General features: G+C 43.3%; 1 protein-coding gene across 3 annotated transcripts; it reads left to right on the top strand.

Annotated features, from left to right (window-relative positions):
* Window positions 1–1201: 1201 nt before the first annotated feature.
* On the top strand, window positions 1202–23003 carry PPIC (peptidylprolyl isomerase C). 3 transcript variants are annotated; one of them, XM_057736594.1, is made up of 7 exons: window positions 1202–1388; window positions 14677–14813; window positions 14937–15117; window positions 15874–15987; window positions 16444–16537; window positions 19267–19451; window positions 22254–23003. In XM_057736594.1, the coding sequence occupies exons 1-7, from the start codon at window positions 1272–1274 to the stop codon at window positions 22380–22382; spliced, it is 957 nt and encodes a 318-aa protein (XP_057592577.1). In that variant the 5' UTR covers window positions 1202–1271; the 3' UTR covers window positions 22383–23003. The 3 variants fall into 3 exon arrangements, with proteins under 3 accessions (XP_057592577.1, XP_057592583.1, XP_057592591.1); XM_057736600.1 differs by having other exon boundaries at window positions 14952–15117; XM_057736608.1 differs by lacking the exons at window positions 14677–14813; window positions 14937–15117.
* Window positions 23004–23050: the final 47 nt, after the last annotated feature.

Below are 23050 nucleotides of genomic sequence, written 5' to 3' on the forward strand. Positions count from 1 at the left end.
TCACTATACACGAGATATTGCACTAGATCTGAATTGAGAGGAATAAATTCAGCCCTCTGATACCCCTAGCTTGCTACAAAAGGGCGACTCTTTATTGCGGGTGGGGGTAATGTGGAAAGCCGTTAGATCCTTCACTGGACTGAAATATCAAAATAGTTCACACATAGGAATCCTATTTGCTTACCCAAGGAAAATCTTGGCTTGAAAGTCATGGCACTAGCTCCTACGAAAACCAAGAGAATACTATTATTAATTTACAGTTAATTTTGGAGCTATTACACTAAAATAAAAAAGTCCTTTGAAGTCCTAATGCAAAAAGCATTGAGTTTTAAAACAATGTTTTCCTGATTATAAAATACTTACATACTCAATGTAGAACATCTGGGAAATCAGAAAATTACAAAGAAAACAAAAGTCCATTATTCTATCACCATAGCTACTGTAAGTGTTTTGGTACATTTCTTTCCATTTTTAAAATGCCTTTATACATTTATTTTCACAGTTGAGATCCGAATTTCTATGTGATTTTGCAATCTGTTTTCCATTTTAAAATATGAGCATTTCCCCCACGTCATTAAGTAACTTTCCTGAGCATAATTCTCAAGTTTGTAAAAAGTATATCCCCAACTTGAATCATCTCAATGAGAAGGCATTCATCACGTGTAATCGAGTCGAAGCATCCGGCGTCCCAGAGTTCTGAGACGCGTCCAAAACTTAGCTAAAGTCTCTGATGGGATATTGGAACCTGGCAGGCGCGGCGGAGGCTGCTCCCAAAGGCAGCTGCGGTCACAGACTGGGACCCATCCGCAAAGTCACCAGCCCTGCGGCGCGCAAGTTGCCGGGAGGACCCGGAGCCAGGAGAGTCCCGACTTTCCATCAGGTTTAATAGGCGTCTACGCTATAAGTTTCTGGCGACGCCCCAGCGCGCACTCCTCAGCTCTTGAGTCCGGGCTGAGCCTGCAGCATCCGAGCAGCGCTAGCTCGCTCCGGATCCCGGCAAGCGGCGCACCCTCCACCCGCAAGGCAGTCGGATTCGGCTGCGCCCTACGCGGCGCGCCTCTCCGACTCCCTAGCTCCGGTCTCTGGGCTGAACTTGGGAGGAGGCGCGCTAGGCTCCCGACTTGCCCCGAATGCCCCACCCCCATCACCCCCGCGGCCCCCCCCGCCCGCCCAAACCCGGAGCGCGCAGGCGCAGCTGGCCGAGAGTCCCACCAGCGGTCCCTGAGCCTGCGGTTGCGCCCAAACCGCTGCCGCCACTGCCACCGCTCACCATGGGCTCGGGTCCCCGGCTGCTGCTACCTCTCGTGCTTTGCGTGGGGCTCAGCGCTCTCGCACCTTCTGCGGGAGCCTCGGGCATCCGCAAGCGAGGCCCCTCGGTGACAGCCAAGGTGACCGGGTGGCCGGCAGCAGCTTCCCCTAGTGCCGGCCGGGGGGTGGGGGAGATTTGAAGACTGGAACCCCAGTGTCAGGGGCGGCGAGGAGGGGGCTTCCCGGGCGCAAAGGACCGGAGGCGGCCGCAGGGCACGTGGGAGGGGGCTGCCCGCGCGCTGGGGGCCGTGCTCTCCTGGGAGACTTTGGGAGCCCGGTGCTGACCCCCCCCCCCCCCCCCGTCCCCGCCGCGGGATGTCAGAACTTTGCCTCCTGGACTGGTGGTCCAACGTGGCCACCAGCCTAGGAGCTGGGAGAAGCTTCCGGAACCGACGGGCCCTTTCCCCAGGAAGGAGACAGCAGAGTACTTCCTTTGGCCGTGGCGGGGACTGGGGAATAGAAGCAGGAAGAATGCCGACGGTGGGGGGACGGGGACGCGCGAAGGAGACGCTCTGCAAGCGGAGGGGTTGCAGCTGGGCCGCCCGCCGCGGATGACACCCGGCCTGGCAGAGCCCAGGTCCAGCCCCTGTCGCGGTGGGGTCGGGACAGGCGTTACGTGGCCTTGCTTAAACCAAGGGCTCTCCTCCTTCTCCTCTATTTAGGAACCACTGCTCTCCCTCGGGAGGGAGAGGTGCGCCTTTCAGATTTGGCGGCTGGTGGGTAGACCCAGGGCTTGGGATGGTGCTAGCACGGGCGCAGGCGGCCCCTGTATAACTGAGGCCAGCCTTTTGATCTCGGTGGAGGATTGGGGCGGGGGGGTCTGCCATAGACTGGGTCTTTACAGCTTCAGGTCTTTTTCCAGTGTATCTAGCCAAGGTTAGAAGATAATGGGAGGATGTAGGGAGAGACACAAGGAGGGAGGGAGGAAGGGGATGATTTGGTGCCCTTGATCACCACTTCTAGAAAACCCACTGGCTGGAGTGTCTTGGAATCTGGAAGGCGGGGCAGCTGCAGGTGGTCTTAACAATCAGTCCAATGTCTGCCAGCAGAAATGATCCTGTTGGATGCTTAAATCCTGTACCACAGACCCCACCCTAGGAGGGGGGAGGACAAGGGGAGGACAAGGGGCGAGGAAGGTTCAGCCCCAAATTTGATGGTGTCTAAGAGTGAACAGAAGGGTCGTGCTGTGGGGTGTGTTTGGTGATAAACTGAGCTTGCTTGTTTTGAGCACTGATTCTCCTCCCAGCCCCTTGATCTTTGGGGCATATCTAGTTTTGGGAAACTGCTTAAACAAGGCCACATAGCTGAAGAGGGAGGGAAGAGTGGGGTTCTTTCAATCTGCAGATATATTTGGGTCTCATGGAATACAGCCATAAACATAAAATTCATAAAGTGATAAAATGATGAAGGAAATAAACCCTGAAACAGATTGGGTGACATTTAAAAATACCTGAAGGGTAAGGGAAAAACAGCCTGGCAAAGACTTAGGAGGCAAAGGGAATTGGGTATGCTAAGGCCTCCAGATAGAAAAGCCATTGTGTGTCCAGAGGATGGAGAAGGGACTGTGTGGCTTCAGCCCAGGGATGAGGGGGGAGTGGCTGGAGATGAGGTTAGGGGGTGAGCAGCAGTAAGATCAGGTAGGACCTTCCAGGTCACAGTTAGGACCTTCCAGGTCACAGTTAGGAGTGCAGGTTTTGAGGCAATTATTCTCATAATTTGAGGTGTTATTCTAAGTGAAGTTAGAGCTGCTGAAGAGTTTTAAGCAAGGAATTGACAAGATTTCATATATGCTTTTAAACAATTACTGTGGTTATTCAGTGGAGAGTGAACTGGGAGGTCATTCAGGGCTCTAGATCAGAGTCCAGATGGTGGTGGCTTGGATTAGGAGGGGTAATCATGGAAATGGGGAGCCAGGGAGGGACAAGAAATAGATTTTTGAAGCATAATTAACAGGGCTGGCTTTTAGGAGAGGAAGGGAGTAGGACTGCCAGGTGAAATACAGGATGCCCAGTTAGATGTGAATTTCAGAAAAACGACGAGTAATTTCTTACTGTGAGAACATCACCTATAATATTTGGGAACAGGTTTTATCTGGGAAGCATGTAGACCTACCAGTGCAGAGACCCACCCCAGAGCAAGTAATCAGTAATCACAGTCTCCGGGGATGTGGAGCCAGGGTTGGGAACCTTAAGGAGAGGGGAGGAAGCTGGTGGCTGCAGGAGGGAAGGAGTCAGGGCACCTTAGTCCTGAGTCCAGGGGGCCTGTCACTGAGGGAGTTTTCGTGCACTCTGCTTTTGGAATAGTCACTTAACGTTATCTCCTTTTCTTTTCCCCACCCAATTTGTCATTAAGTTCTAAAAACTGTGTAGGCATGTCCTTCCACAGATTTGACTCTGCTGAATTACTTTTTCAGTTGAATTACTTTTAAAATGTAGACATTTTAAAACAATTAATCCATTGGAAAGTGGAGACGTTAAAAATGATTTCTTGGAATGAGGAAAAGCAGATAAATTGGCCATCACTAGTGTATTATTTTCCCTGGCAGTCTTTACCTTTTCCTCTGATTTTGTTTAAAAATAGGAATCTGTAAACGAGAGTTTGAAATGCTGCCCACCCCCCCAGGGCCCTTTAATGAGCACTCACCTTGTGCATGAATCCTGTGGAGCCTCAGGTCCGGGCTCTGGCTCACTGGCCTCAAAATCCACCGAACTGGTGTTTGCAGCCCTGCATTTTCCAGCAGATGCCACGGGCTCTGGGCAGAATCAGGCACCGAGAGTGTCGAAAATAATGCTGCCGTCTTTTCAGCGGCACTCACGTCACAGCTTGCTGGTATTTCCTGCAACACAGAGTGGCCAAGAGGCTATGGCTGGGGTAACAGCAAGTTAGCTAATGTCTGAGGCTCCTGCTCTGTAAATGAAGATAGAAATGATACCTACCTGCAGGGTTTTGCATACTAGCTGTGAGAAAGGAGATAGAGTGCTCAGCCCTGATTGAAGTTCCCGATTTAAGATGTCAGTCGTTAGTGTTACTTGTGTTACCTTATTAATCCTCCTGTGGCAGTGCAGCCCTGAGAGGCATTATTCTCTGGGTACAGATGAGGAACAGGCGCTCAGAGTTGCCCAAGGTCCCGTGACCAGTTAGTGGTAGAGCTGGTTTGAGAACAGTTTCCTTGACCTCACAGCTCGTTGGTGTCTTCCCTAGTTACTTTGGAAATGGAAGCAGGATTAACCCTACAAGGGTTTGGGGTAGATGATGTGAGTGTCTCTCGCCTCTTCCCCTTGTCTCTCCCCACCTCCAGTGCCCCATAATTTTCAAATGACTTTCAAGGGCAGCTTTAAGGAAATAAAGAAGTGACCGAGGGGCCAGCTCCTAAAGTGCAACATGGAATTCAAGTGCCACCTTTTGCAGGAAGCTTGCCCTGATCTCCACAGATAATCACACCACTAACCATGACATTTTATCTGTACATATCTTCTTGTAAAACCTGACTTCCCATGACATTATAGTGCTGTCTATGTGCTTTCTCTTCTGTGAGCCTGTAAGCTCCATGAGGGTAGGGACTTTGCAGTCCCACCCCTTGTCCAGCTCAGGGCCTGTTCCCAAGGACACAGAGCAAAATCAGAGACGATCTCAGGGTGAGAGGGTTTGCCTGGCCGCCATCCCGGGCCCACCGTCACCCTCTGTCTAGGTGTGTGTGTGCCCTGGTCCTCAGGTAGTACCACCTGGCATTGAACTGTTCAGCATTTATTGAGTACTTGCTTGAGCTGACACTGTGCTGGGCCCTGGGGATCTAAAAACACCTTAGGGGTTCCCTGCCTAGACAGAGAGCCATATTCATCATCAGTCGCCCTTCAGTTGGATGCAGCCTCAAACTGAAATTCTGTCTTTCGCACTCCTGGTGTTGCCTAACGAAACCCGGCTCTCTTAGCTGGCATCCTTCCCCCACCTCCTGGAACTGGTGAGAGTCTCCCTTCCCAGCCAGCTGTGGTCAGAAGGGTTGTGTTGCTTCTCTGCAGGTGGATCACTTTTCCTGCCTGGGCGCTTTGGTTCCAGAAAGAACTGCCCATTCTTGTCCCTGGAGGTTGCTCCCTTCCTTCCAGGCCTGCCTCCCATCATACCTTCGCCAGGACGCCCTTCCCCAGCCTTGACCTTCCTCCAGAACACTGGGTATACAGCGTTCTTGGGGCACTTGTCACCTGTGGCCTCATGCTGTGGTTGTTTGTTGACCTGGCCTGTCTCTTTACGTAAGCCCCCTTAGGACAGGGCCTCCCTCCAGTGGCTTGTACCCTCACACTGCCTTCTGCATAGATCTTTGACAAGTACTTGTTCACAATAAGATTTGATTTTATCATTTCCATTAGGGAAACTCTGCTATATTTTCTTGCCATCACGCATGAAGTTGCAGGATGCTGTGGTTTGGGGAAAAAAATCATATGAATACGTGTGCTAGGCTGCGTGTAGGATGATACGATTTTTACAGAAGAGTTATGCTGCGTGACAGACACTTTTTCTTCATCTTCTCATGCTGCCCTCCCACATTTTATTCTCTTGGCTGTCAAAGTGTTCACAGGCTTTATTTTCTCTCGTTTATTTTAAAAGTCTGGTAGGCTTTTCTCGTGTCTTATGTGGTGCTGCTTTATGATTACATACCCAGTTCTTGTCCCAGTGCTGCTTCATTATTGCCTGTTATTGAATTTACTCCTTGGTTCAGAAATCCCTTTGGAGAACCCGCTTTTCTTTGACCCCAAACTCCACATGGCGGGCTCTTGCGGGCATTAATGCATCTTCCTGAAGTGTTATCCTCTGCTGCACTGCCCAGTCTCAAGGGCATGGTCTTTTATGCAGTCTATAAAGTTTTACCATATAAATAATAATACAGTTTTTGCTACTTGGGCCATGTAAAATTGCAAAATGCCACACGGAACACTAAATATCACATCATCCTGTGACAGACGTACTGATGTATTGGCAGAAGCTCTTGTCTTGGACTAAAGCTTGACAGTCTTTACTTCGTGATTTTTCTAAACTGTACGACATCTTTTCTCTTTGACAACCCTTCTTATATTTTTTAAAGCCATCTCTTGAATGTCTTTTTTACCCATTCAAACAGTAAATTGGTTCATATAATCTAAACTCGCTAATAGAATGCCCTTCGACTCTGTGGCCTTTTCAAGCGTTCTGTCTCAAAATCGTCTCAACACAGTGATTTGTGAAGCAAAATGTGTATAATTTCGTTTCAGATGAAACAGTTAAAAAAAAGTCCAAGAGAATGTTTAAGGTTTATCTGTAAAATAAAGGGACTTACTTCTGGATGTGTGCTTGCTCTCTCTTCTGTTCTAAAATGTTGTGACAGAGAAAGGACACATTCTATGCGTTGCAGCTTTGGGAACATGATGACTGAACTTGGTGTCTAAGTTTACATGGAAAATGGTTCTGTCAGGACTTGAGTGTAATGTTTGCTGTACTTTGCACGCAGCTGAGACCCTGGTGCCTTAGTGTGTTTGGACGTGAGTGGCAGCCCTTCTGGAGGAGTACTGTGTGTTTTGATCATCTTTCACGGTCCCCTTGACAGCAGACGTCTGTTGAGAACTCATTGGGAATTTGGCAGCGTTCAAAGTTACAAAAAAATAAATCTGGATGGTTAGATTATTTCTCTCCTCACCAATTTTTTTCTCCTGCCAAGACTGGAGAGCATTCCTTCTCAGAAGAGCAGTAGTCTCCAGTCTAACCCGCGTCCACAGAGCTAGGAAACAGGAGGCCACAGCAGTGTCGGTTTGGGGTGTCTGGGGGAGAGGAATTCTTGAAGACATTACTGGCTGCCTCTGACAGTACTGTTAAACCCAGTTCCTAGTACAGGGCCTGGTTCAGAGATGGTGCTCCATAACTGTTTGGTGAATGAATATTTCTGAGTGAAATGCACCCACAAAAAGTTTTCAGAGCTCCTTTAATTAATTAATTAATTTTAAGATCTTTATTGGAATATAATTGCTTTACACTGTTGTGCCAGATTTTGCTGTACAACTAAGTGAACTAGCTGTATTTGTAAATATATCCCCATATCCCCTCCCTTCCACCACTCCTTCCCACCTTCCCTATCCCAGCCCTCTAAGTCATCAACCACCATTGAGTTGATCTCCCTGTGTTATGCAGCAGCTTCCCACAAGCAATCTGTTTTATATTTGGTAGTGTATACATGTCAGTGCTATTCTCTCACTTTGTCCCAGCTTCCCCTTTGCCCCCCACACCCGGCCCCGTGTCCTCAAGTCCGTTCTCTACATCTGCATCTTTATTCTTGCCCTATTGCTAGGTTCTTCAGTGCCATTTTTTAAGATTCCATATATATGTTAGCATACTATATTTGTTTTTCTCTTTCTGGCTTACTCCACTCTGTATGACAGAGTCTCGGTCCATGCACCTCACTACAAATAATTCAATTTCATTCCTTTTTATGGCTGAGTAATATTCCATTGTATATATGTGCCACATCTTCTTTATCCATTCATCTGTTGATGGGCATTTAGGTTGCTTCCATGTCTTGGCTATTGTAAATAGTGCTGCGTGAACACTGTGGTACATGTATCTTTTTGGATTATGGTTTTCTCAGGGTATATACCCAGGAGTGGGACTGCTGGGTCATATGGTAGTTCTATTTTTAGTTTTTTAAGGAACCTCCATACTGTTTTCCATAGTGGCTGTACCAACTTACATTCCCACCAATAGTGCAGAAGGGTTCCCTTTTCTCTGCACCCTCTCCAGTATTTATTGTTTCCAGATTTTTTGATGATGGCCATTTGGCCTGGTGTGATATAATACCTCATTGTGGCTTTGACTTGCATTTCTCTAATGATTAGTGACATTGAGCATCTTTTCATGTGTTTGTTGGCCATCTGCATGTATTCATTGGAGAAATGTCTATTTAGGTCTTCTGCCCATTTTTGGATTGGGTTATTTGCTTTTTTGTTATTAAGCTGCATGAGCTGGTTGAATATTTTGGAGATTAATCCTTTGTCAGTTGCTTCATTGGCAAATATTTTCTCCCATTCGGAGGGTTGTCTTCTTTTCTTGTTTATGGTTTCTTTTGCTGTGTGAAAGCTCTTAATTTTCATTACGTCCCATTTGTTTATTTTTTTTTATTTTTTATTTTTCCATTTGTTTATTTTTGATTTGATTTCCTTTATTCTAAGGGGGTGGGTCAAAAATGATCTTGCTTTGATTTTTGCCATAGAGTGTTCTGCCTGTCTTTTCCTCTAAGAGTTTTATAGTGTCTGGCCTTACATTTAGCTCTTTAATCCATTTTTAGTTTATTTTTGTGTATGGTGTTGGGAAGTGTTCTAATTTCATTCTTTTACATGTAAGTGTCCAATTTTTCCAGCACCACTTATTGAAGAGGCTGTCTTTTTTCCATTGTATATTCTTGCCTCCTTTGTCAAAGATAAGGTGCCCATATGTGTGTGGGTTTACCTCTGGGCTCTCTATTGTGTTCCATTGACCTATATTTCTGTTTTTGTGACAGCACCATACTGTCTTGATCCCTGTGGCCTTGTAGTATACTTTGAAGTCAGGGAGCCTGATTCCACCAGGTCCATCTTTCCTTCTCAAGATTGCTTTGGCTATTCGGGGTCTTTTATGTGTCCATACAAATCGTAAAATTTCTTGTTCTAGCTCTGTGAAAAATGCCATTGGTAATTTGATGGGGATTGCATTGAATCTGTAAATTGCTTTGGGTAAGATAATCATTTTCACAATGTTGATTCTTCCAATCCAAGAACATGGTATGTCCCTCCATCTGTTTGTATCGTCTTTGATTTCTTTCATCACTGTCCTATAGCTTTCTGCATACAGGTTTTTTGCCTCCTTAGGCAGGTTTGTTCCTAGGTATTTTATTCTTCTTGTTGCAGTGATAAATGGGAGTGTTTCCTTAATTTCTATTTCTGCTCCTTCATTGTTAGTGTATAGGAATGCAAGAGATTTCTGTGCATTAATTTTGTATCCTGCTACTTTACTAAACTCATCAATTAGTGCTAGCCATTTTCTGGTAGCTTCTTTAGGGCTTTCTATGTATAATATCATGTCATCTGCAAAGAGTGACAATTTTACTTCTTCTTTTCCAATTTGGATTCCTTTGATTTCTTTTTCTTCTCTGATTGCTGTGGCTAAAACTTCCAAAACTATGTTGAATAATAATGGTGAGAGTGGGCACCCTTGTCTTGTTCCTGTTCTTAGAGGGAATGCTTTCAGTTTTTCACCATTAAGAATGATGTTGGCTATTGGTTTGTCATATACGGCTTTTATTATGTTGAGGTTATTTCCTTCTATGCCCATTTTCTGGAGAGCTTTTATCATAAATTGATGTTGAATTTTGTCAAAAGCTTTTTCTGCATCTATTGAGATGATCATATGGTTTTTATCCTTCAATTTGTTAATGTGATGTATCACATTGATTGATTTGTGTATATTGAAGAATCCTTGCATTCCAGGGATAAACCCCACTTGATCATGGTGTATGATCTTTTTAATGTGCTGTTGGAGTCTGTTAGCTAGTATTTTGTTGAGGATTTTTGCATCTATATTCATCAGTGATATTGGCTGGTAATGTTCTTTTTCTGTGACATCTTTGCCTGGTTTTGATATCAGGGTGATGGTGGCCTCGTAGAATGAGTTTGGGAGTGTTCCTCCTTCTGCTATATTTTGGAAGAGTTTGAGAAGGATAGGTGTTAACTCTTCTCTAAATGTTTGATAGAATTTGCCTGTGAAGCCATCTGGCCCTGGGCTTTTGTTTGTTGGGAGATTTTTAATCACAGTCTCAATTTCAGTGCTTGTGATTGGTCTGTTCATATTTTCTATTTCTTCCTGGTTCAGTCTTGGAAAATTGTACTTTTCTCAGAATTTATCTATTTCTTCCAGGTTATCCAACTTATTGGCATATAATTGCATGTAGTAGTCTCTCATGATCGTTTGTATTTCTGCGGTGTCAGTTCTTTTTCATTTCTGATTCTGTTGATTTGCGTCTTCTCCCTTTTTTTTCCTGATGAGTCTGGCTAGTGGTTTATCAATTTTGTTTATCTTCTCAAAGAACCAGCTTTTAGTTTTATCGGTCTTTGCTATTGTTTCCTTCATTTCTTTTTCATTTATTTCTGATCTGATCTTTATGATTTCTTCCCTTCTGCTCACTTTGGGGTTTTTTTGTTCTTTCTCTAATTGTTTTAGGTGTAAGGTTAGGTTGTTTATTGGAGATTTTTCTTGTTTCTTGAGGTAGGATTGCATTGCTATAAACTTCCCTCTTAGAACTGCTTTTGCTGCATCCCATAGGTTTTGGGTCATTGTGTTTTCATTGTCATTTGTTTCTAGGTATTTTTTTATTTCCTTTTTGATTTCTTCAGTTATTTCTTGGTTGTTTAATAACATATTGTTTAGCCTCCATGTGTTTGTATTTTTTACAGATTTTTTTCCCTGTAATTGATATCTAGTTTCATGGTGTTGTGGTTGGAGAAGATGCTTGATATGATTTCAATTTTCTTGAATTTCCTGAGGCTTGATTTGTGACCCAAGATGTGATCTATCCTGGAGAATGTTCCATGTGCACTTGAGAAGAAAGTGTATTCTGTAGTTTTTGGATGGAATGTCCTATAAATATCAATGAAGTCGAGATGGTCTAATGTGTCATTTAAAGCTTGTGTGTCCTTATTAATTTTCTGTGTGGATGATCTGTCCATTGGTGTAAGTGGGGTGTTAAAGTCTCCTACTATTATTGTGTTCCTGTCAATTTCCCCTTTTATGGCTGTTAGCATTTGCCTTATGTATTGAGGTGCTCCTATGTTGGGTGCATAGATATTTACAATTGTTATAGCTTCTTCTTGGATTGATCCCTTGATCATTATGTAGTGTCCTTCCTTGTCTCTTGTAATAATCCTTACTTTAAAGTCTAATTTGTCTGATATGAATATTGCTACTCCAGCTTTCTTTTGACTTCCATTTGTATGGAATATCTTTTTCCATCCCCTTACTTTCAGTCTGTATGTGTCCTTAGGTCTGAAGTGGGTTTCTTGTAGACAGCATATATAAGGGTCTTGCTTTTGTATCCATTCAGCCAGTCTGTGTCTTTTGGTTGGAGCATTTAATTCATTTACATTTAAGGTAATTATTGACATGCATGTTCCTATTACCATTTTCTTAATTGTTTTGGGTTTGTTTTTGTAGGTCTTTTCCTTCTCTTGTGTTTCCTGCCTAGAGAAGTTCCTTTAGCAATTGTTGTAAGGCTGGTTTGGTTGTGCTGAATTCTCTTAACTTTTGCTTGTCTGCAAAGCTTTTGGTTTCTCCATCGAATTTGAATGAGATTTTTGCTGGTTAGAGTATTATTGTCTGTAGGTTTTTCTCTTTCAAGACTTTAAGTATATCCTGCCACTCTCTTCTGGCCTGCAGAGTTTCTGCAGAAAGATCAGCTGTTATCCTTATGGGTTTCCCCTTATATGCTATTTGTTGCTTTTCTCTTGCTGCTTTTAATATCCTTTCTTTGTGTTTAATTTTTGTTAGTTTGATTAACATGTGCCTCAGTGTGTTTCTTCTTGGGTTTATTCTGTGTGGGACTCTCTGCTCTTCTTGGACTTAACTATTTCCTTTTCCATGTTGGGGAAGTTTTCCAGTATAACCTCTTCAAATATTTTCTCAGACCCTTTCTTTTTTTCTTCTTCTTCTGGGATGCCTATGATTTGAATGTTGGTGTGCTTAATGTTGTCCCCGAGGTCTCTAAGACTGTCTTCCATTCTTTTTATTCTTTTTTCTTTTTCCTGCTCTGTGGCAGTTATTTCTACCATTCTGTCTTCCAACTCACTTGCTCGTTCTTCTGCCTCAGTTATTCTGCTGTTTATACCATTTAGAGTATTTTTTATTTCAGTTATTTTGTTGTTCATTACTATTTGTTTGCTCTTTACTTCTTCTAGGTCCTTATTAAATGTTTCTTGTATTTTCTCTACTTTGTTTTCGAGGTTTTGGATCATCTTTACTATCATCACTCTGAATTCTTTTTCAGGCAATTTGCCTCTTTCCTCTTCATTTATTTGGTCCTGTGGGTTTTTATGTTGCTCCTTTGCCTGCAAGATGTTCCTTTGTTTTCTCATTTTGTCTAACATAGCATTTGCTGTCTCCTTTCCCTATGCTGCCTAGTAGTAATTCCACTTGGTTCTGTTCTCTGCCCCCTGTGGTAGGTTGGTCCAGTATCTTGAGTAGGCTTGATGGGAGGGTCTGGTGTCTGCTTTTTGGTGTGTGGATCTGAGTCTTTTTCCTCTGATGAGCAGGGCTGTGTCAAGTGGTGTGTTTTAGGGTATCTGTGAGCCTAATATGGCTTTAGGTAGTCTGTGTGCTGATGGGTGGGTTTGTGTTCCTGTCTTGTTTGTAGTTTGGTGTGAGGTATCCAGCACTGGAAGTTGCAGGCAGTTGGGCAAAGCCAGGTCTTAGACTCTGATAGAGGCCTCCATGAGAATTCTTTGCAGTTAATCTTCCCTGTGGTTGAGGACTCTCTAGTGGTCTAGTGTCCTGAAGTTGGTGCTCCCCCCCAGAGTCTCTGCCTTGACTTCTGGTCAAGGAATCCAGACTCCAGAGGTCGCTCATCCCGGCTGTAAAGGGGATTAAAAAAGACTATCCAAGCCCCAGACTAATGGTAAAGGTTAAGTCAAACAAATACTGAATCAAGGAAAAACGTACATGCACAAGAAACACAAAAACAGAACTCAATAGAACATAAAGCTCTAGAACAACCTGACAGAAGAACCCCAGAATGCAATCAGACAATTAAAGAGAAAACCAACAAAAATTCAAAACAAAGACAAACAAACCAAAAAAAAACCCCCCAAAACCACAAGCAAACAAAGAAAAAAACAAACAGGGAAAACAAGGACCCAGTAAAACAGGGACCAAATAGAAACAAGGAGCAAATATAACAAAGAGCAAGAGAACAACCAGATAGACTGAAGATTCCCAAAATGAAATCAAACGATTATAGTTAGAACTAAGATAAAGACAAAACATAATAATAAAAACCAAAGCAGTGTGTCATCTGAAGAATAAAGCAAGGAAACAGAGCAGACCAATAATATTGATTGAAAGTATAATAAGATAAAATAAAATAGAAAGGGATAGAACACAAAGCAACAGAAGAGCATAGTATGACTGGAAATATAAAAAGAAAAAGAAAGAAATAAAATAGAAATGTATTAAAGATAAAGAAGAAAAGAAGGTAGGGGAGATAAACTCAGTGCTACAAAAAAGCTATCTAGAAATAGAAATGTATTAAAAGGCTAAAAATAAAAGTAAAACATAGAATTAAAAACATGTTATAAAACATGAAGATCCCTTAGGACTAAGACTGTAAAAAAAAAAAAAAAATGCTAGAACAGACCACAGAATGGATCAGATCAATAGAACAATAGAATTAATAATAATAATTCTGATTCCTTGGGGTCTCAGCTGTAAGTGTTTGTGTGCATGCCTTGAGCCTCAGGCTACCTTTGCCTCCCCAAGAAGCCCTCTTTTGCCTCTGGGTTGGACTCTGGACCTGCTGTGGGTCCTATGGGGTCCACTTAGGCTCTGATCTGGCCCAATGCCTGTGTGTGCTTGCTCCCACAGTCCACAGCTGCCAGAGCTAGACCTTTTACATTTGTGGGAACGTTCATCGTCTACTCAGATATTCCAAAGACTTAGGGTTTACCTAACTGATCACAAGGATTTAGTCTGCAGCGTGTATACCTGATGGAAAGATTTTAGAACCTCTTCCTTAGTCCCCCGTCCCTGGTGTTCAGCTTTAGTTTTGTCCCTGCTTCTGCATGTGGTCTAACTGCCAGAGTCTGGTCCTGAAGCTGCCTTGGAGCTCTTTGGGTCTGCCTCAGTGAGGGTTTCCTTTATTGTTCACCTGCAGACGCAGGTGTGTAGGGAGCGAGAGGCTTTGATAGTGGCTCCTCTCCCTGCGTGTGATGCAACAGTGGCACCCTGCTTGGATTGTGGGAGCCCCAGGGATGGCGCCGAATATGCAGGGATGCCAGTGGCCATGGGTTTAGGAAATCTGGCCTTAGTGTGGTTCTTTACTGGTGCCTGGTGCAAAAGCACCAGAGGGCAACCCTCAGGGGCTTTTTGTATTATTCTGCGACTAACGGAGCTTCCTTTATTGTTCACCTGTAGGCGCCGGTGTGTGGGGAGAGAGAGGGTAGATAGTGACCCCTTCCCCTGCGTCTGAGCCAGCAGTAGCGCCCTGCCTGGGTCGTGGGAGCCCCAGTGGTGGTGGCGGTACTAATTGCAGAGGGAAGCTGGTGGGCTCGGGTGTAATAGGAATGTCCCCAGAAACGTGCTTCTCTGCGAACTTCTTCTGGCTCTTGGCAGCAGGCACAGCAGGCCAGCCCCCTGCCAGGGGACTTCTTCTATCCCTTGTCAACTGCAACAGCCAGGCCCGGAGGGGGGCCTCCCTTTGTTCGTTGTAGGCGCCGAAAGAGAGGCTGCAACAGTGGCACCTTCCCCTGCATGTGAGTCAGCAGTAGTGCCCTGCTTGGCTCGCAGGAGCCCTGGCAGCAGCCGCGCCAATTGCGGAGGGAAGCTGGTGGGCTCGGGTGTAATAGGAATGTCTCCAGAGATGTCCTTCTCCACAGACTTCTGGCTCTCAGCTGCAGGCACACCAGGCCAGCCCTGCCAGGGGGCTTTTCCTGCCCCTTGTTGACTGCGACCAGGCCCAGAGGGGGCCTCCCTTTGTCTCAGGCACTGAAAGAAAGGCTGCAACAGAGGCTCCTCCCCCCTGCTTGTGTGTCAGCAGTAGTGTCACGCTGCCATGTGGTAGGCACTCTCCACTGCAGAGTTCTTCCCTCCTGTCCCCTCAGTCCGTCTCCCCACTGCCAACAATGTTTCTCACCTTGAATCAGTTCTCTGGTTCCCACGTTCCAGCTCCCAGACCCCCATTCAGCTGTGAACCCACGTCTCAGTCCGGACATGCTGAGCCGTGGTGCGGACCCTCCATGTGTTTCCCACTCGTTCCCGTCTGCCACAGCTCAGCCGCTTCACCCTCTTTGGACAGTCCCAAATGCCTCCCTTGTGACCCAGGGAAATTCCCCGTTGGAGAAGGGGTTTCCCTGTCAGAGAAGGGATGTTTCCCCAAATTTGGCCATCTCCCCTCTGCTTCAGATCCCCCTGCCCCAGGGTGTGGGACCTGTCCCTTTCCTTTCTTCTCCTCCTCTCTCTCCTTTTTGTTTTCCCCCTCTGTCCTACCCAGTTATGTCAGGATCTTTGCAGTCCTTTCTGGTGTCCAAGGTCTTCTGCTGGTGTTCAGCCAGTTTTCTGTGGGAATTATTGTGTCTTTTGATGTATTCCTGATGCATCTGTGGAGAGAGATGCCCTCCACGTCCTTCTACTTCACCACCATCTTTCTACTCCCGCTCCTTTAATTCATATCATGCTCCTTTACAACTCCTTTATAAACTACTGGCGGGCAGGACCCTCACAGGCCGATCAGTTCTCAGATTGTCATGTCCACTTACTGTGTATTGTGGCTTCTTCACATTGTAACCTTCTGCTCTGCCTTTCAACCACACACAGGTCTTCTTTGATGTGAGGATTGGAGATAAAGATGTTGGCAGAATTGTGATTGGCCTCTTTGGAAAAGTTGTGCCCAAGACTGTGGAAAATTTTATCGCTCTGGCAACAGGAGAGGTATGCCTCAGTTTTATTCCCTTTAACTGCACAGAAGTAGATCTTCCTTCTTTTAAGCCAAACATAAAGATGTATTCTGGAAAAATAAGTATTAAATTAGTAGGTGAGGTGAACCTGAGATATCTAATAATACTTTATTTTTCTAGAAAGTCTGTATTCTTCAAGCACTCAGTTTCCTCAGGGTTCTAGAAATTGAGGGGAAACAGTCATCAAGTGAAAATGCAGACTTCTCTCTTTATACTTGTGCATGTTAGTACTTTACTTCCATAGTTTATTTATTTACTTTTTGGTCACCTAATGATAAATTTCTATCAGTAAATTATTGCAGGCACCTAATCTAGTCCTGTAGATATTTTGTGTAATTTTCTCATTTTGTCATTTCCAGATAAACACTGGGGTTTATCTTTCAGTATGGGTTATATCTACTTGTGTATTCAATTGACATAATCTCTTTAGAAAGGATATGGATACAAGGGAAGCAGATTTCATCGCGTCATCAAAGATTTCATGATTCAAGGAGGAGACTTCACCAATGGAGATGGCACTGGCGGTAATGTTGTCACTCACATTTTTCCTTTCCTGCTTACCCAAGTGAAACCTAAGAGTAAGATGATATATTTACCCAGCATATTGAATTACCAGACTTAAGGAACAAAGTCATAAAGACAACCAAACTAATTTTTCAAGAAGGATAGCATTTGGGAAGGCCTCAGCTAACAAAATCTTGGTAGGTGTGAATGAGTGAGGCCTTCTAATTTTAAACTGTATTGCTTTGGTGTTCACTGTCTCTCCATAGTGGAGATATATTCATTTGGTAGGCTGTACTGCAGTTATTAAAATCCTAGACTTCTGGTATGTAGCAATACAGAAAGACGTCTGTCATAGCAAGGAAAGGGAGACTGAAAACCTGTGTACCCTGGGAGCCAGCTGCAGGTGTGCACGTTGGTGGAGGGGGCCTGGGGGCATCATGCCAGAATGATGAGGCTGGTATTCAGGCGGCAGGATTATAGGCGAATTTACCTCCTTCTTTCAAAATTCTTTCATTTTTATTGTCAGCTTTTTCAATAATAAAAAAATTAAGTAATAGACAGGTTGTCCAAATTACAGTATAAATTAATTTTTATCAACAAAATTAGAATTCTGTAAAGTACAATAATTCAACGTATAGAGTTTCAGATATTTCAGAGCTTATTGTTTCTCATGGAGGATTCGAGCTACCCAGCTCCCTGGACTGTTTTTCCTCAGAAATGTAGTGAGTTCTTTTCCTGAACACACGTAATATATAACCATATAGAATTTAAATTTACTTCCGGTTTAAGATTTTTAATTCAGCAAATACTGGTTTTGGTGGATATTATATTGCTAACTTTTTAAAGAAACAAGCCGTTTTCAAGCACTATTGCTAATTTTATGTTTATTGCAATTTAAAAAAAAAACAAAATGGCTGCCATTAAATGCGTGGATTTGCCAGACACTTCAGGAGGGTGACTTTCAGTCCCTGCTGAAATGCTTCTGGGTGTGGGAAGGCAGAATGCGGCAGAGGAGCATGTGCAGGGTACTTGGTTGATGGGGTGGGTGAGGATGCTCAGCGCAGCAACCCCCGCTGCTGCAGAGCCGGGTCTCAGTGGGGAAGCCCACAGCTCCAGTGCTGGTCCCCTCAGGTCTGGCACCCTACCATCCTGCCTGCGGCCCCGCAGGAATGATGATGGAGCTTTACTGTGTTATCTTTTCTGTGCCTCTCTCTCTCTCTCTCTCCTTTCCCTGCTCTGTGTGTGTGTGTGCATGGGCACACGTGCGTGCAGAATTAAAATTCTCTGAGTTTTGGAGATCAGACCTTTTGGACCATTTAAATTTAGCCTAGACCTCTCTGTGGGTAGAACTTTCCTGCCAGACCACCTCATATTTCACTTACCAACCAGCTATAAATTGCTTGCCTTTGGTATCCACTCCTGGTCCTTCTAAGTGAGCCAGGATTTTTTTTTCTTGGGAAGATTGATTATATTTGACCTGGTCTACAAAAAAGCAGGCAGGTTTCCTTAAATTATTAAATATTATATTAATTACTAAGATAAATATACAATAAGACAATTACAAAGGAGTGAAGTTAAAATGTCTAATTATCATTCAAAAGCCAAATATCCCAAAGATGTAAAACTTAAGAAGGAAAATAATTAAGATTCACAAAATTTCCTTACGAATTCCTCTACTGCAACACTTTCTAGATATCCTGTCTGAAAAGGTAACTATGTCAGCTATGAAGAGGTTTTGGTTGTATATAAATGAAGAAAATGCCTCTGTGAGACCCAGGTCTTAAGGAAGTAGGATTTTAGCCTCATCCTTCACTACTACTGCATAGTATGGAGATAGCATGAGAGCTAACTTAGCCGGGACTTTATGGCTGGCCACTGTTGGATAAGGAGCCCTGCAGTGGAGGCGGGTGTGACGGGCACTCAGGGTGCTGGAGGATGGAGAAGAAACTTTTCACTGTCCCTACTGCTGTTTTATAGGAAAAATGTGTTCTGCTCTCCCTGCTGCTCTGCTAGATCTCCAGCCCCCATGCCTGCCTTTGGTTCTTCTGTTCAAGATTGGCTCCCTGGGTGCTCCCAGTTTCTGTGACCCCCTGAAGTCATCATGCCTACTGACTTCCAGGCTGGCACTATTGCTGTCAGTGCTGAGGCTCTTAAGTGCTTAGAGAACCAGAGTTAGAGCCAGAAGTTCAAGTCCTACTTTGCAGTTTTCAAGCTTAGTAAGCCCTGTTTCCCCTTCACAATGGGAATGAGAAAACCTACTCTATAGGATTGTTGTGAGAATTAGCTAAGGGTGTATATTAAGTGCATATTGCTGAGGTAGGCGTGACCCAGGACAAGTGACCTGAATGGCAGGACAGAGATGGAGCCACCAGGATGGCTTATCCACCTTTCCATCTGGCATCACGATGTCATCCTGCCCTTCTGCTCTTTCTCATTTCAGAGTGAAATCACTGACTTGCTTGGTGAAGGTCTGGGTCTTGGTTTGAAACCAGAGGGTATCCTGCTATCTTGTGTCACACTTAAGGCTTTTGTTTGTTTGTTTGTTTCAGTCCTTAGTGCCCTGTTTCCTTAAGGAGTTAATTTTATGCTCTGCTTTATTTCTCCTTATGTCTGACCATCTTTTCCGCATCCCCATCTCCTGTAGGGTTCCATTAACCAATTCTACTCAAACCTTATTTTTTTTCCCTTTGAAGAATTTACTTTCATATAACATCTGTTGACTCTCCCCTTTTTGTTTTGTCTCACCCAGGTATAAGCATTTATGGTGAGACATTTCCAGATGAGAACTTCAAACTGAAACATTATGGCATTGGGTGGGTCAGCATGGCCAATGCCGGGCCTGACACCAATGGCTCTCAATTCTTCATTACTTTGACCAAGCCCACCTGGTTGGATGGCAAACACGTGGTATTTGGAAAAGTCATCGATGGAATGGTAACTTGATATATTATTTTTTCTCTTTCAAAGCTCTATAATGAAAGTACTCTTAGTGATTTAATCTCAAAACATGCTTGTTAGAGAGCCTTAATTATATGCTGATTGGCCTCTTCAAAGGAGCATAAATTATATTAATATATGATGTGGTATTTTGTTAGGAGCATTGGGGCAGAAGCTGGGGACTTTACAGGGAGAAGTTGAGTCCTTAATTTATCTTACTACTTGATATAACTTGAAACTCATTTTAATGTAACCGAACAAAATCCTGTATGTACATACAATGAAATATTATTCAGCCTTAAAAAGGAAGGAAATCCTGTCACATGCTACAACATGGATAAACCTTGAGAATGTTATGTAAGTAAAATAAGCCAGTCACAAAAAGACTGTATGATTCCACTCAAATGAGATATCTAAAGTAGTCAGGTACATGGGAACATAAAGGAGAATGGTGGTTGCCAGGGGCTGGGAGGATGAGGAAGTGGGGAGCTGTTGTTCAATGGCTATCTCTATAAACCTTCAGTTTTATAAGATGAAAAAGTTCTCGGGATTAGTTGCACAATAATGTGAATATGCTTGAACTAGCGAACGGTGCTCTTAGAAATGGATAAGATGGTGGGTTTTATGTTATGTGTTTCTTAGCACAATTCAGAATAAAATATTTTTAAAAAATTAAAAAAATAAAAACACTGAGCCCCGTGTGGTTCAGTACAGATGCAAGTCACCTTACGTGACACACAGTATAACAATCAAAATCCCTAAAAAGAATTCAAGTTTATGCTGCTGTGTCTCAAAAATATCAGAGGGGTCCAATTCATAAGCCTCATTCTCTTCCACTCCCAGCATTTCTCCTCCTTAGCAACTGCCCGAAGATGCTCTCCCAGCTTTTCAACTGGCAACTGTAAGGTCTACCCAACACAACCCTGGACCATCCTTGATTCCCTTCCCTCTTCCATATTTCATTGTTTGTTTTCATGTGAACTCACCCAAATGTAAACAAACCAATCTCACTCGTTGCAATTCTTCCACAACTTCTACCTGTTATTCTGATTCCACCCAACAAAAGGCCAGGAACTGAGTCGGCTGACTCAGCACCTCCCTTACGAGGCAAGGAAGTATTCAACCAGAGCTGTCAAATAATTCTCCTTAGCAAGCGGGATGAGAGGCAGACAGGGCAGATACCTATCACTTAATATATCGCTTTAGGTCCCATCACAGTGAAGGACATGCCTATATTTTCATGAGCCGCGATGTCCTCAAAAGAATCTGTTCTTAAACAGTAATGAATCCTAGCACTCCTCAAGTCTCTTACTGAACTTTGCTTTTTAAATGAGCTAAACATAGACATGCATGTGTTAAACCAGTTTGGGAGTTTTGACCCCTGGGTCTAACCAGTTTCTAAGTAGTTTAAATGTAAACTTATTCAAACATTTGTTCAATGAGTATTTTTGAATACAGCATAATGCTAGGCTGTAAGAAAAATGAAGACTGTGCATTTGGGGCTTTCCTCTTCTGGTCATGGTTTTTCTTCTAGTCTTCTGGATCTTATGTCTTGGTGCCCTGGTGTACCAACCTCCTCCCACCACTGGTATGCATCTTGGGAGATGTGCTGCCTGGTCTCAGACAAACAGCCCTTAACATTTTATGAGTCATACAGTACTTTGAGAAACTAATGAAAACTATAAACTTTCTCTCCAGAAGAAAAGAAAAAAGTGTGTGTTTCATACAGTTTCAAGGAATTTTCAGAATCTCCTAACTTCCATGCCCTAACCCTCCAGAGATTGACTGGGTGGTTTTATTAACACTGGACCTCACCCCAGACGTACAGAATCAGAACCTCCAGAGGTGGGCCCACAAATAAGCATGCTAAAAATTGTGGCAGAATATACACAACATAGAAATTTCCATTTTAACCATTAAATAAGCAGTTTTTAGAGTGTCGCAGGTACTTCCAGATGTGTAGCTGCTGCTTTAGGTACACATGTTCACATATGAATCCCCACAATCTATTTAGAAATACATATTAGAAGAATGCTGGTCTTTTATCTTAAATTAACCTAAGTCAGCCAGAGGTTGGATTAGCTGACACCATGTCCAAAGCGCTCAGATACTTTGTTGCTATTTTTGTCTCAAGTCCCTGTTTGGGAAACTCATCAGAAGTCCACTTGCCTAGTCCTTGCCCAGTATGAGACATAAATTGGTCCATGGGGTTGTGAAGCCCTCCAGAGTAGAGAAAGGGGCCTTTAACCCAACCACTGTGGGGTTGGGGTTACATTAGTATAAGACTCAACCTGTAGATTACTGGCTGGGGTCAGCTTTAAAATGGGCAAACCAAGAACCAGCTCCACTACTAAATCTGCATTCTGGCCAATTTTCTTATGCCTAGACCTCTTATAGAGTAGACCTGAAATTGTCTCAAACTCCATGTTAACTCATAAGTTGGGTTGTAACAAGTGAATAGAAATACTTTTTATTACAGCTAGATGTTTGCAAAAATATCCAATTTTTTAGAATAATAAATGCTAATAAAGAGGAGACATAGTCTCAGATTAGCAAGCTAGTGGGTAAATTTTATTCTGTTATATAATAGATATACTTTAATTTAAAAATTTAATACTTTTACTCTGTTATAAATTCACTAAGTTTTCCATAGTTAGCTTGTATGGTTTTTGTAATTATAAAAAAAAGCAAAAACAACTTACTTCCCAAGAGGGCTTTCAGACTTCACATTGATTTTACCTCTTGATCACCACAGTTGCTGTTGAGAAGTGATGCATGGGTCTGCTTTTCTCTCACCAGACAGTGGTCCACTCCATAGAACTGCAGGCAACCGATGGGCATGACCGTCCGCTCACCAACTGCTCCATCATCAACAGTGGCAAGATAGATGTGAAAACACCCTTTGTGGTAGAGGTCGCCGACTGGTGATACAACTGGCAGCAAACAGAGAAGAACACCCTCTGGCAGGGGTGTGTGCGTGTGCGTGCATGTTGATCCTTCAAAGTTACTGTTTTGCTTTGTTTTTTAACTTTATTCTGTTTTACACCCCAGATCACAGGACCATCATAAAAATCAACCACCCAAAGTTTAGTTAGCAGGAAGTTTGGTAAATCACTTGTTTAGGGACGTCGCACTTAGAAGACATATCCCTTTCCTCCAATGGTGCTATTTTTAAACTAGGAAACTTTGTATTGGCTATTTTATTTTGAAGAACACAATCATTACTTTGCTGGATTAATTGTGACCCCCAAATTGAGTGATGCTGAAGATCTGTCTGAAAAAAGATGGGGACAAGAAGTTTACTGCTTTGTATTCAAACAGAAATTCTTTTCAGGGAAAGGGAGATTTGATGAGTATTATCTGATATACGTCACAGGGACTTTTACCTGAGGAAAGGTGCTTTGGTAGTCTCTATATTAAATATTTTTTATGTAGATCAATTATTTTTGCAAGACTTTTTTTAACCAAAAGTGCTTTAAAAAAGTACAAAATATATGCACGCTAATGTTAATAGTGAACAGATTAGCGAGGGTTCTGTAGGTCAAAATACTAACACAGCTGGATAATTTGGGATGGGAATGCACAGGAATGATGCC

The sequence above is a fragment of the Hippopotamus amphibius genome, chromosome 1 (genome assembly GCF_030028045.1).
Source record: "Hippopotamus amphibius kiboko isolate mHipAmp2 chromosome 1, mHipAmp2.hap2, whole genome shotgun sequence".
NCBI lineage: Eukaryota > Metazoa > Chordata > Mammalia > Artiodactyla > Hippopotamidae > Hippopotamus > Hippopotamus amphibius.

Excerpts from the sequence above, each read along its gene's own strand:
- PPIC (XM_057736594.1), top strand. The coding sequence starts at position 1,272 with ATGGGCTCGGGTCCCCGGCTGCTGCTACCTCTCGTGCTTTGCGTGGGG. Across the intron at positions 15,988-16,443 it reads TCGCTCTGGCAACAGGAGAG|AAAGGATATGGATACAAGGG; the intron begins GTATGCCTCAGT and ends TAATCTCTTTAG. Across the intron at positions 19,452-22,253 it reads GAAAAGTCATCGATGGAATG|ACAGTGGTCCACTCCATAGA; the intron begins GTAACTTGATAT and ends TTCTCTCACCAG.